Source organism: Tachypleus tridentatus, chromosome 6 (genome assembly GCF_004210375.1).
Source record: "Tachypleus tridentatus isolate NWPU-2018 chromosome 6, ASM421037v1, whole genome shotgun sequence".
In the NCBI taxonomy this organism is placed as follows: Eukaryota; Metazoa; Arthropoda; class Merostomata; order Xiphosura; family Limulidae; genus Tachypleus; species Tachypleus tridentatus.
The window spans coordinates 52,025,339-52,038,032 of record NC_134830.1 but is presented as its reverse complement, the minus strand read 5'-3'; the positions used below and the strand labels follow the sequence as shown (position 1 = coordinate 52,038,032).

Sequence of the window (12,694 nt, the reverse complement as noted above, 5' to 3'; positions counted from 1 at the left end):
CATTTGTATCAGTTTTTGCAACAAATTATCAAATTAATTCGAATGAATTTTATTGTATCTATATGATATATTTTGTTAATTATTTCCACTTCAATCAACAACATTGAATGTTTGGAAGTACAGATATGTTCCTCTTCACGCCCATCCATTACTTAAGCCGAGATATTAACCGTATACCTTAAATGCTTATCCCTAATTCCGCGTTCGAAGTTGAAGAGAAACGAACGTTTCTGAGCAGTCCCTGGTTGTCTCGTAAGCTCCTTAAGAGCTTGGGAAATACAAAACCGAAACCACTACCAAGTTATTCTTGATTACGAAAAACCAACTTCAGATTAACCTGAAAATGACTTAGGAAAGTCGAATCGTTATTCTCTGCTTTGTTAATAAAAGTGTCAATACCAATACTAGCCGTTCTGAGATGCACTTTCATGTTCGTTAGTTTTAGTTACTCCCCCAAGTAAAGGACATGATACGCCACCTCTTGTTAATCGGAAGCAATATTTGAGATATATTTTTCTGTGGCATATAATAAACAACGAGAGAAAAGACAGGTCAGATATATGTGTTTTGTGAACGATTTTTGCACTAATTTCTAAGTTAAGAACAGGGTTAGATCATCTTGGTTTGACACAACTGTGATGGTCTTTTTTATAGTCATTTTATGCCATTTTTCGTAGATATGATTTATATTGATATGACACCTTTCTAATTTATTTAATTTCCATGATAAATGTAGTTCTATAGCGAGCGATTTACTTTTTTTTAACGCAGAAATAAATTGCAATGTACTGTGTTTGATTTTTTCACGATTTCATGGAAATAGCTTACGGTGTTACTTTTTAAGAAAGTGGCCTGGTGTAATCTTACAACCAGCTTGCCTGGACTGTGTTTCCAAAGGTTCGTGGTTTCACATATCTGTTTACAGAAAGCTACGCTTTACAATTTTGGGTTACGAATGCTTTGAGAGAGTGGTGGTCAAATCCCACTGTTTGATCAGATAAGACTAGCCATAAGGTAGTGAGTGCTGCTGATCTAACTAATATGGTACTTAAAGATTCTATATTTTCTTTGCTCTTTTAAATTAGAAAGCTAAACTTTAATTTATTGAAATTAGATATATTAAGAAAATCAGACATATTCTCGGCTATAGAAAGCTTGTAGACTTTTACATATATGAATACGCCTTGTGCAATACTGACTTTTATTTGATAGGTTGATTTTGTAACGTCAAAGAGGTGTTCCATGAAGGTATCTTAGACGTTTCTCACAGGTACGTTGAGGAATAATTCTATTGGCTGTCAGGTAACATCAACAAGTTTAAATTTTGAAACGCCCCTATATTAACATAAAACAACCAATGAGTTCAGTAGCACGTGCGCTCTATGAAGGATGACGTTTTAAAATAATTAATAGCATCTATATGAAAACTTTCAAGAGAATTATGTTGGATTTATCTAAGCTACCTAGGAGCACTGCATATTTTCGAGTTGTTTTTATAAATAAATCTTGATTTTATCGTGTTCAGTGCATTGTTTAGCCTTTTATTTTGCAGTTCGGTCGGGTTAGATTTGCTGCTTAACTCTATAAGTATTTCCTTTCGAAACTCTTGTTATTTACGATGCTAAGTTTACTTCTGAATAAGTCAGTAAACCAGAATACCACACTTAGTTCAACATTAGGGACTGGTATCAGCAAATAACTCTTGTCTATCTTTGTACGAACAAAGAAACAGGATTCGAAAACATTTGCAGTAAGTACTGTTGAACAGCTGTCATCAATTAAAATGGACTGCTGTACAGAGACAGTTCCTCTGTATAGCTTTACAACAATTCTAAAACAACAATAAAAACACTATATATATATATAACTTGAGCACCCACATCTCGCTCTCCTAATTTCTATTTCTACATCTATTGCTATTTATTATGTGAGACTGGCGAATGGAGGTTAAGACTGATAGCCGGTGTATCCCCACCATGTGGGTCCTATTCTAGGGTTCATTTTGTAATCCCACGTTGTAGCTTGTACCCTGGGATCTTTTCAGTTGATGCAGCGTTTTTTGTTTCGGCTTGATTTTGAGTTAAAGTAACAAATTATATGTATATGTACATATATTTTACAAAAAAACAAAACAAACTAGATAAAAGATTTCTTGATTACAACGGGTCTACAGGGAGGCCCTTCATTTTATAAATGACGTATTATTAAGTCTGAAGGATTGTATCGCTAAAAACCGGGTTTCGATACTAACAGTGGGTACAGCACATATATTCCACTGTTTAGCCTTGTGCTCAGAACAAAAAGTCTAATCTGGAATACACTTCCAAAGACCATCTAGAACATATTATGTTTGATAATTGTTGCTGTAGTAGACGTGTAATAGTTACGTGTCTGCGAAAAACAGAACACAAACATTTCGATAGTATAAGGTGATTAAAATAAAATCATTTTATACATAAACAAATCACAACAGTAGTGCTAAAGTGTTCACTGTTTAGAGAAAAGCGATTTAAAAAAATAGATTAAGCGTTCATTAGCCGAAAATTCATGCTTCGTATTTTGTAGGTGTGTGTGTTGTAATGGATTACGTCTTAGGGCAGTTATTTTCAATCTCGTGTGTCTACGTATCGTATTTTGAAGTTTCTTCTTAGTTTTATACATTTTCACCTATTAATAGTTGTAATAGTTTCTATATATGGACAGGTTCTTTTTTAATTAATTGATAAAAATAACCAATCCACTTCACTTCTTTGTAGTAAGTTATTTACCTTTTGATAACATTCTACAGGCTACCTTCGTTGATAGGCCTAACTCACAGATTAACTGACTCGTCGTCTGACGTACTTGTTAACTGATTAACTAACTGTCCAATATCTTTTTGGTGTTTAGATATTGTATTACTGCCCCCTCCCCCCAAAAAAATGTAAGAAACTTCAAGGCATCACACACTTATTACATCACGTCATTTCTGAAACTCGGGAATTTATAGGCGTCACACATCATGCTAAAAGTACGCCTTGCAAGAACACAAAACAGCCCACAGTAATAAGAGGGAATCATCAACAGCACTGGGGAGTTAAGAGTAAATTAATCTATGCGACTTTTTCTTTCTATTAGCTATATTTTTTTACGCCAACAGTATCATGGTGCGAGTTTATACGCGATTCGATTTTACTATTTATTTTAAGCAGGATTAGAGTAAATTAATCTATAAGGGCGTGGTCAAATACATCAATTGAAAGGGTTTGGCCTCCTGAATCCTAAACTCTAATTAAATATCAGAGCGGTTAAAAGATAACAGAGCTACGAGCTAAAAATTTATAGTATACAAAAAAACTCAGATTCATTCTACAAGCCGCTATGGCGCGGCTAAAAATGCCGGTAAAATTCTTTCATTCGGTCAGAGTACTGCAGCGAGAGTTAAAGGGGCGTGTGTTAACTACCTGATATCTGCCATTTCAACATTAGGGACAGCGAGAGCAGATACATATCTTTTGCGAAGCTTTGAGCGAATAAATGAAACAAAGAAACATGTTTGAATTTTTAAGATATAGGATTATAACATAACGAAAACACTACTATATTTGATGAAAAGAAAATAAGTTAAATAAAACTGCTCGTAGAAATAATCTATTATATTTTAGTTCCACTAAATGATTACATAAATTAACAACTCAAATAGATTATCACGTGCTCCGGCGACTTTTGAAATGAAGCCAAAGAGAAGGCTAAATCTGTCGCGCTCACGTGCGTGACTTTCGTAATGACTTAGAAGTATTTGGAAAATGCCCCTTCCCTTCGAACTTCAACATAAAAAAGCTCATTATAAATATAGAATCAATTGAATCCAATTTAGAGTTTACAGTATGCTCGTGGGTCTGGGCAAATATAGAATGAATGTGATAATACAAAAATCAACATGCTAGGGCACGATTTACTTATAAAAGGCTAAACGTTCATGGACAACGATAAAAAACGAAAGGTCAAGTAATATTAATTGAGGTCACCACATGGTATCAGAGGAGCCGCTCTCTGGGTGGATAAGTACTGCGATAATCCTGGGTTTTTACCGTGGATATTTTCCATTGTGTAATGTTTATCTAAATATTGTACATTACGAAGACACTGTACAGAGTGTTCGGAAAATCACTGTGCACTTATATATTTATTAACAGACATGTTTCAATATAGAATACAAGAGGTAAATATGAATGACAATTATAAATAATCTGTGTATCTACCACCTTCTCGGAATACGTGTTCGAAGAGCTATACACGTTCTTCAGTTGTTAAAACCATATTGGGATCAAAATCTGAAATATAATAAAATATGATTACAAAACAGTGACTTTCCGATCACCTTGTATATGGCAATACAATAGTGTGTTGCATTTGGCTACTAAACGTTCGTTCGTTGGGAATGTTTCATCTTTTCACTGTATAATGCCCCGTGAATACAATTGGAATATGCTTGGAAGATCATAAGAAATCTAACCGAAAAACGTAGAGCCAAGGGGCACATTTCGAAGAAGAAAGTCTTGATAGTTCTTTAACAGAGCGGTAAAAATTCGTAAAATATAATTTTTCGGGCTGCAGCAAGGTTCGAAACACGTCGCAAGCCATTCAGGCCAACCTAAAACAATGAAAAAAGTTGCAGTTGCATAGAAAATCCGCCGACCCACAGAGTCACTTCAGTATAGTTGGTCATATGTCTTTGTATCGTTAGAGAAATAAAACAAATATCTGAAGTTCACCGAAAGCTAACTAGCTTTTAGCAACACCTCAAAATCAAGTTTTTACAAGAAAACTGATTTCGTTTGAATTTCGTGCAAAGCTACACGATTACTGTCTGCACTAGCCGTCCCTAATTTTAGAAGTGTAAGGCTAAAGGAAAGGCAGCTAGTCATCACCACACACCGCTAATTCTTGGACTACTCTTTTACCAACGAATAATGGAATTGATCATACCATTATAATACCCCCACGGCTAAAAGGTCGAGCATTTTTTATGTGATGGGGATTCGAACCCGCGACATTCAGATTACGAGTCGAGTGCCTTAACCACCTGGCCATAAGAAAAATGGCTAAAGAAACTAATTCCACAAGACATTTCTAATAGTCTCTTTTTTTTTTTCACTCTGTGTTTGTCTTAAACATAGTTTTGGAAGACGATGTTTACGTAACAATGTAGGGTTTGCAGAAAATTTGTCAAAATTTATGATCCAGTGGCAGCACCAGGATATTTTCGTTGGAGGGGAAGAGCTGAGGCAAACTGTGGAGGGCTTCTCAAAATGCCATCAATATGAAGTATAGATGGTAAATTATAATAATGTAAATACCAAGGTACATTTCAGAAAGGTGTGCTATTTTGAACTGCGTTTTCAATGCAGTTTTCATTGGAAACTCATACTCTGATTAATAATTCATTATTACAAATTAGAAATAATCTGTTTATGAAAATATGCGTGTATGTAAAAGAGGAAACTCACCTAAATTCCACCCAAGGTAATACATAATAATAAAGAAAATCAAGATTAGCTTAGATTGAACATTTAATATACCATTAAGAGTAAAGCTACAAATCAAAATAAATATAACATAAAGACATAGATTACATAGAAGAAATGAATTATCCCATGTGAAGTTAATACAGTCTGAGGAAAAGGAAGGTCACTATCAGGCTAACTATCTTTCATGTTGTGTTTATAGTCAATATTACTTCAAAACAATGCACCTGTTCTAGTGAGTGGCAGCAAATGTGTCTATAACATGACACATACTTTCATCTTAATGAAGACGTTGAGTTCCACAGATCTATGTCTCTTTGATGTTAATTGTTGAGCAACAATGACGATTGTGTTTTCCACATTTTATGAATATATGTAGGTAACAATATTGGGGCGGCTGAGGGGGGCTCAAGCCACCCAAAACCCCCTCCGTTGGCGTCGCCACTGTTATGATCTAAAATGCATCTTACCGTTTATATGATATTTTTCTTTTAAGAATGAAAATTCCAGCAATGGGCAATATCACGCAATCGTGACTATTAAAATGGAAACAATCAACAATGGATTAAGTTGTTTGAATGATGTTCTTTTAAAGCACATTTACGTTTAGTACACCAGAATTCACACTTTCAAACAATCTTATATGAGCCGGAAGTTTACTATCCGTCAACTGTAATGAAACCATCTTTTCTTTACAGTATCCTTCATGGAAACAACGTTCTTGAATTTTGCTGAGTTTCATGAAAATGGAATTTATTTTCTACTGCTGTAATAAAATCAGAAAAGTAACACTGATTTTTTACGAAGTTCTGAAAATAAAAGAAACGGTGTGATCACATTTATGACAAGGGTGCGCTACCAAAATACATTGATCTTGAAAACCTAAATGTTAGGATAAACAGTTTTAGTTTTAAAATGTTTCGAAAGAAACTGCGCGATCAATTTATGTAAAACAAGGACAGTGGAAGTCGTTTAAATAATAACATGTAATGTTTTTTAACATTTAATTTTTTTCGATTCAACAACCATATTTTAAAGTAAGTTAAATGAGGTTCAAATCGTAAATGCTGAAACAATCGTAAGATATTCCTTATCTATTATGCTTAGTTTCTATCTGTCCTGAAAACGGTCGCACATTTCATCAACGTTTTTGACTAACGTTAGGTCATTAAATATACTCTTCAAAAAAAAAAACAAAAAAAACACGCAAAAGGCAAAATTTGAGACATATTGTTAACAAGTTTATTCCGGGTAGTTCTGTATGACATGTGTGAAACTTTGCACATTCACTGCTGAACATCCAAAGTCTGCAAAGGCGAAGTCCACGCTCACTAGGTGAAGTTTAACGTCACTCAACGTCAATAACGAGTATGACCCCCGTGTGCATCAATAACTGCTTGGCATCTCCTGCCCATGGAAGCGATGAGATGACGAATCACATCCTGTGGAATGGCTATCCACTCAGCCTGCAAAGCTGCTGCAAGCTGAGGTAGAGTCTGCGGTTGAGGTTGTCGCCGTCGCAGAGGTCGGTCCAACTCGTCCCAAAGATGTTCGATGGGGTTTAAATCTGGTGATCTGGAGGGCCAGGGAAGAACGTTGATGTTGTGGTGTCTCAAGAAGACAGTGGTGAGTCGGGCTGTGTGAGGACGGGCGTTGTCATGTTAAAAAAACGTCGTTGACGTTCACCATGATGGGTTGCACATGGGGCCTAAGAATCTCTTCGACAGTTGCGTACGGTCTGATCGGAAACCCTACGCAGCTCTGGTATGGTTGAGGCAGTAGACGTCGCAGTGGTGGTCCTATCCCGAAGGTGACGTAACCGGATGTAGCGATCTTGTGCGGGCGTGGTCACACGAGGTCTGCCAGATCGTGGACGGTCACAAGTTGATCCATGTTGTTGGTGACGATTCCATAGCCTTGTGATGGTGCTTGGGTGTACATTCACAGCTCTGACAACATCTGATCGAGATTTGCCTGCTTCCAAGCGACCAATGGCGTTGTTGCGTTGTGCTTCAGTCAGTCTTGGCGTAACTGTATTGCGTGTCGGTGGCTTAACACTGAGCTATGGAAACCGAGAACCCGTCACTTTTATAAGGATTTTGCACATGTTACACTTGCAGAACATGCAGATCTCTCAAACAAATTTATTAGACACGAATGCGTTTTGACGAAAAATCCGATGTTTTCCTCCGTTTTCAAAGTGCACAACTTTTATTGTCATTTTGGTCTGACTATCAGTGCCTTAACACGTGTAACATCACATACTCTGAGCTTGTAACATTATTACATATCTTTCTCTTTAAAATAACAAAAATATCCCTTTTGCGTTTCTTTTTTTGAAGAGTATATTATAAGCTTATTTGTTGATAGCATGAAGTAGGTAAAGTTTAACCCTAACTAAACGTAAGCAAAAAACGCACACAAGTTAGTGTTAATTTATATCTTTATTTAATATTGACCGTGTTTAATTAATAAAGGCTTAACTAATGTTAGGCTTAAGACAAGTGGACTTGTAGATTTTAGTATCTATAATTAGAAATATTTTGTATTAGTATAGAAATTCTGAACTTAAAGAAGTACTGTTTCAATAGAGATATACTAATTGGATCGTGTATGTTTTGCGTGTCTCTGCAAGTTGTTCATAAAACACTATCGACAGTGGATGCCTCTCCATAGAATTGATATTTTTCATAATAATAATTCTGGTCCTACTGATACTTCTGCGATGGTTTAGCAGTAAGATTTGAGTTTTCCACCAAGCTACTCAAGGGCTATCTTCGTTAACCGCCGTAATTCTAAAGTGATAGACTAGATAGAAGCAGTATAGTATAATCGTGAGCTACTCTAGTTGAATGCTTGGATTTGACACCTTTTATAACACCTCAGAGTGCAAAATGAGATTGGGGGTGGATAGCGCAGTACAAACCACGTAACCTTGAATCAAAACATGGCTGTCTAACCACTGGACGGACCGCTAGGCTTGCAAGATTGAGGACTAACAATACTAGATTTCTGGGTCCTGTCCTCGTGGAAGATATAGCATAGATAGCCAAGTGTGCAAGTTTTCGCTTAAGGACAAACAAATAAAGTAAGTTCACAGTGGCTCTGCAGTAACACGAAGATCCTGTAACGCTAAAATTCTGAGTTCGATTCTCGAGGAGGATACAGTGCAGACATCCTATCGTGAACTCTTCGTCCTAAGACAGGAAAAACTAGTCCTAATGAGAGGGCGCGTCACTTGTATATAATCAAGTTACAAGATGAAGCGACTTGTTTTTTAAGTAAACAAACCAACAGAATTTTTCATTTCCTGGATCTCAAAAATATACATCAGTTTAAATATAACAACCAAAACTTGCTAATACATTACTTTAACGTTACGATGCACACAACTGTAAAAGGTTTAACTTGGTAATTGTGTTATTATTTTACTTGTAGCACTCAAGTGGCACAGCTGAATGTCTGCAGGCTTACAACATTAGCAATTAGGTTGCGATACCCATGGTAGGAAGTTTGTTTGTTGTTTTTTAATTTCGTGCAAAGCTACACGATGGCTATCTGCGTTAGCCGTCCTTAATTTAGCAGTATAAGACAAGACAGAAGACAGCTTGTCATCACCACCCACCGCCAGTTCTTGGGCTACTCTTTTACCAGCGAATAATGGGATTGACCATCGTGTAATAACGTCTCCATGTCTAATAGGTCGAGTATGTTTGGCGCGACGGGGATTCGAATCTGCGACCCTCATATTACGAGCAGAGTGCCTTAACCACCAGGCCATTCTGGGCCCCGCAAGGTGGAAAGAGCACAGACAGCCTAACTTTGTGCTTAACTGCAAACAAACATTATTAATGTACATTTATTTATTAATCACATTCCCTTAAGATAGCATATTGAATCATTTCTTAATTTGTTAAATTATACACGTTTTTATGAAGTGAACTGATAAGTCCCTGCGATTTGAAATTAACAAAATCATTGAAAGATTTATTGAAATTTATTGCAAAGTGATGAAGATTGTAGTGTTACTTTAAAAACGTTTATTCTATTATATATAACTTCTAAGCAACATGTTATAATTATTTTTTGTTGTAGAAGAATAGTTCATTTTATCTACATTACTGGTAGTTACACTAAAAGTGAAACTTTCGATTTTTTTTTCAACCTAAACGGCATCTTTACGCGACACGAATCAAATATCTCTAAGGATTAGGCACAGTTGGCCCTAATTTCTGCACATGAATTACTATTATAATGTACTTACAGCCGAAAGTGCAGAGTATGTCCAGTGGCATATTATGGAATCGAGCCTTGGAGCTGGCGAAACGCAGCCCATAATATTACTTATTTACGTGTTTTATACGATACGTGAGACACGTCTAACAAAGAAAAATGTTATTTTATAAAAAAAGAACTTATTAACAAGAGAACAGCCCTGAAACAAAGTAACGTAAAAAATTATACTTAAGGCAAAACATTATAACTAACAAAATGGTGCACAGCATTATAATATATTTACATTTCAAAGAAAGTGGTGTAAGAAATTATACTTAGACCTAAAACAAAGCACTACATGACACTACATTTATAATTAAAACAAAGCACTACATGACACTACATTTACAATTAAAACAAAGTGCTATATAACATTATATTTACACTTAAAGTGCTATATAGCATTATATTTACAATTAAAACAAAGTTGTTTATAACATTATATTTATACCTGAAACAATGTGGTACATAACATTATATTTATACCTGAAACAATGTGGTACATAACATTATATTTACACCTGAAACAATGTGGTACATAACATTATATTTATACCTAAAACAATGTGGTTTTATAACATTATATTTATACCTGAAACAATGTGGTACATAACATTATATTTATACCTGAAACAATGTGGTACATAACATTATATTTACACCTGAAACAATGTGGTACATAACATTATATTTATACCTAAAACAATGTGGTACATAACATTATATTTATACCTGAAACAATGTGGTACATAACATTATATTTATGCCTGAAACAATGTGGTACATAACATTATATTTATACCTGAAACAATGTGGTACATAACATTATATTTATACCTAAAACAATGTGGTACATAACATTATATTTACACCTGAAACAATGTGGTACATAACATTATATTTATACCTGAAACAATGTGGTACATAACATTATATTTATACCTGAAACAATGTGGTACATAACATTATATTTACACCTGAAACAATGTGGTACATAACATTATATTTATACCTAAAACAATGTGGTACATAACATTATATTTATGCCTGAAACAATGTGGTACATAACATTATATTTATACCTGAAACAATGTGGTACATAACATTATATTTATACCTAAAACAATGTGGTACATAACATTATATTTATACCTGAAACAATGTGGTACATAACATTATATTTATGCCTGAAACAATGTGGTACATAACATTATATTTATACCTGAAACAATGTGGTACATAACATTATATTTATACCTGAAACAATGTGGTACATAACATTATATTTACACCTGAAAAAAACTACTTTTTTGTTGTTGTTGTAAACCCTTCAAACAGAAAACGTTTGGATAAATGTGTTTCCTGCTTCAACCAACCTTTTGACCAGCATGTATTTACATTATATCTAGCCTTCAAATTACCCGCAAGTTATCTGGGTTTAGTATATCACATCATATTAAAAATGTCTACGTCTTTTCCTGTTATAACACCCAGTGTTGAGTAAAATTACCCATTTCTTCATGTAAAATACATAAGAGGTCCAAGTAGTAATTAATGGTATTCACTACAACGTTGCTCATGTGGTATGTTTGTTTATACTTTGTGTGTTAACTCGTGTTATTAAACACTCTATTATAACTAATAAAGTCATATTGTTATTCTCCTGAAATTAAATTCCTCAGCGATAAGTTTTGGATTTTTAATGCAAAATGTGACTATTAACGTTTTACAGACTGAACTACCTAAATAATAAAACCTCGTGCTAACGGGAAATGACTACCAAGCTTATTTTAAGACTATTCAAAATGGTCAGTGAAACCGTTGCGACTTCGTTCCAGTAATTTTTTAATAATGAAATTTGCTCTATATTGGTTTGTTTCATTCAAAGGTACACAGACTGTCCTTAATCTTGAATCAAACAGTGGGATTCGACCGTCATTATTATAACGCCCTCATATCCCTATATTGGGGACCACGATTTTACAGCAACGGGACGTGAGACGTGAACCTTCAGATGCAAAATCCGATACAATAACTTGTATGCCACGTTCGTCCCAAAAATATGAAAGAAAAACAAACTGTTATTGATTTATTTGAGTTTGTTAATAACTCACTGATTTCAAGTTGCACCAAACGCCGGATTAATGTATCCGGACCAGCTGTTAAACAAAGAACTGAAGACGAGTCTTACCTCTTGTTAGGTTCGTCCAAAACTACACGATACATAGCTGTCAATATCACGTAACTGACAGAAAAAACTAGAAGTTCTCTGTAAACCATTTTCCAGATGCTGCCTCTCCATCGAAAGAGGAGTTTTATCAACCCTCCTGATGTGGACGAAGCAACGTCATACTGGTAACTCACCGTCATTTTACCCTAAAACCAAATAGATCATGTAGCAACTGAAAATATTGTGTTAGCTCACCACAACTAAAGACGAAGATTTCTGGTAAAAAATATCACCCAACGCGGTCTTGTCTATTGCACTCCTAATTATGGTTAACTGTTATCAGACGTGTTAACATAAATGCAACTGTGTAATATCTGTTAGGCCAGTTTGAGGCATGGCTTTCGATTACTGTTCGAACGCAAATCACACGCTCCTTTCCTTTTTCTCCATTTTCATTTCTAAAAGCACCCATCGATTGTGCTAATAGATTTAATATAACAAAAGGAAAAAAAAATCCTCACGTATTGATATTTGTAACTATCTATTTGTTTCACACGTAGCTGAATGAAATTAAGCATCAAAGTGACAAACTAATTCATCAAAATGATTTTGCGTGACGTTCTTGTGAAGTTTCCCTTGGAACCGTAAGTTTCAACAGTCACAGACAGAGCTCAAGCCGAAATCACAAACTCGTTGCCAGATAACAGATGCAAGAGGCTGAAAAGGCAAACGCAACAGCTTT

General features: G+C 35.1%; 1 protein-coding gene across 2 annotated transcripts in view; it reads right to left on the bottom strand.

Moving 5' to 3' along the window:
* The window catches only part of LOC143252499 (bestrophin-3-like), a 36,490-nt gene extending 23,796 nt beyond the window's left edge, over positions 1–12,694 (bottom strand). Inside the window, exon 1 of one of the 2 annotated variants that reach the window (XM_076504729.1) lies at positions 11,974–12,694. In XM_076504729.1, the coding sequence (XP_076360844.1) occupies positions 11,974–12,152 (179 nt within the window). In that variant the 5' untranslated portion in view covers positions 12,153–12,694. The remainder of the gene's footprint in view (positions 1–11,973) is intronic. The other variant, XM_076504728.1, reaches the window with a different exon arrangement.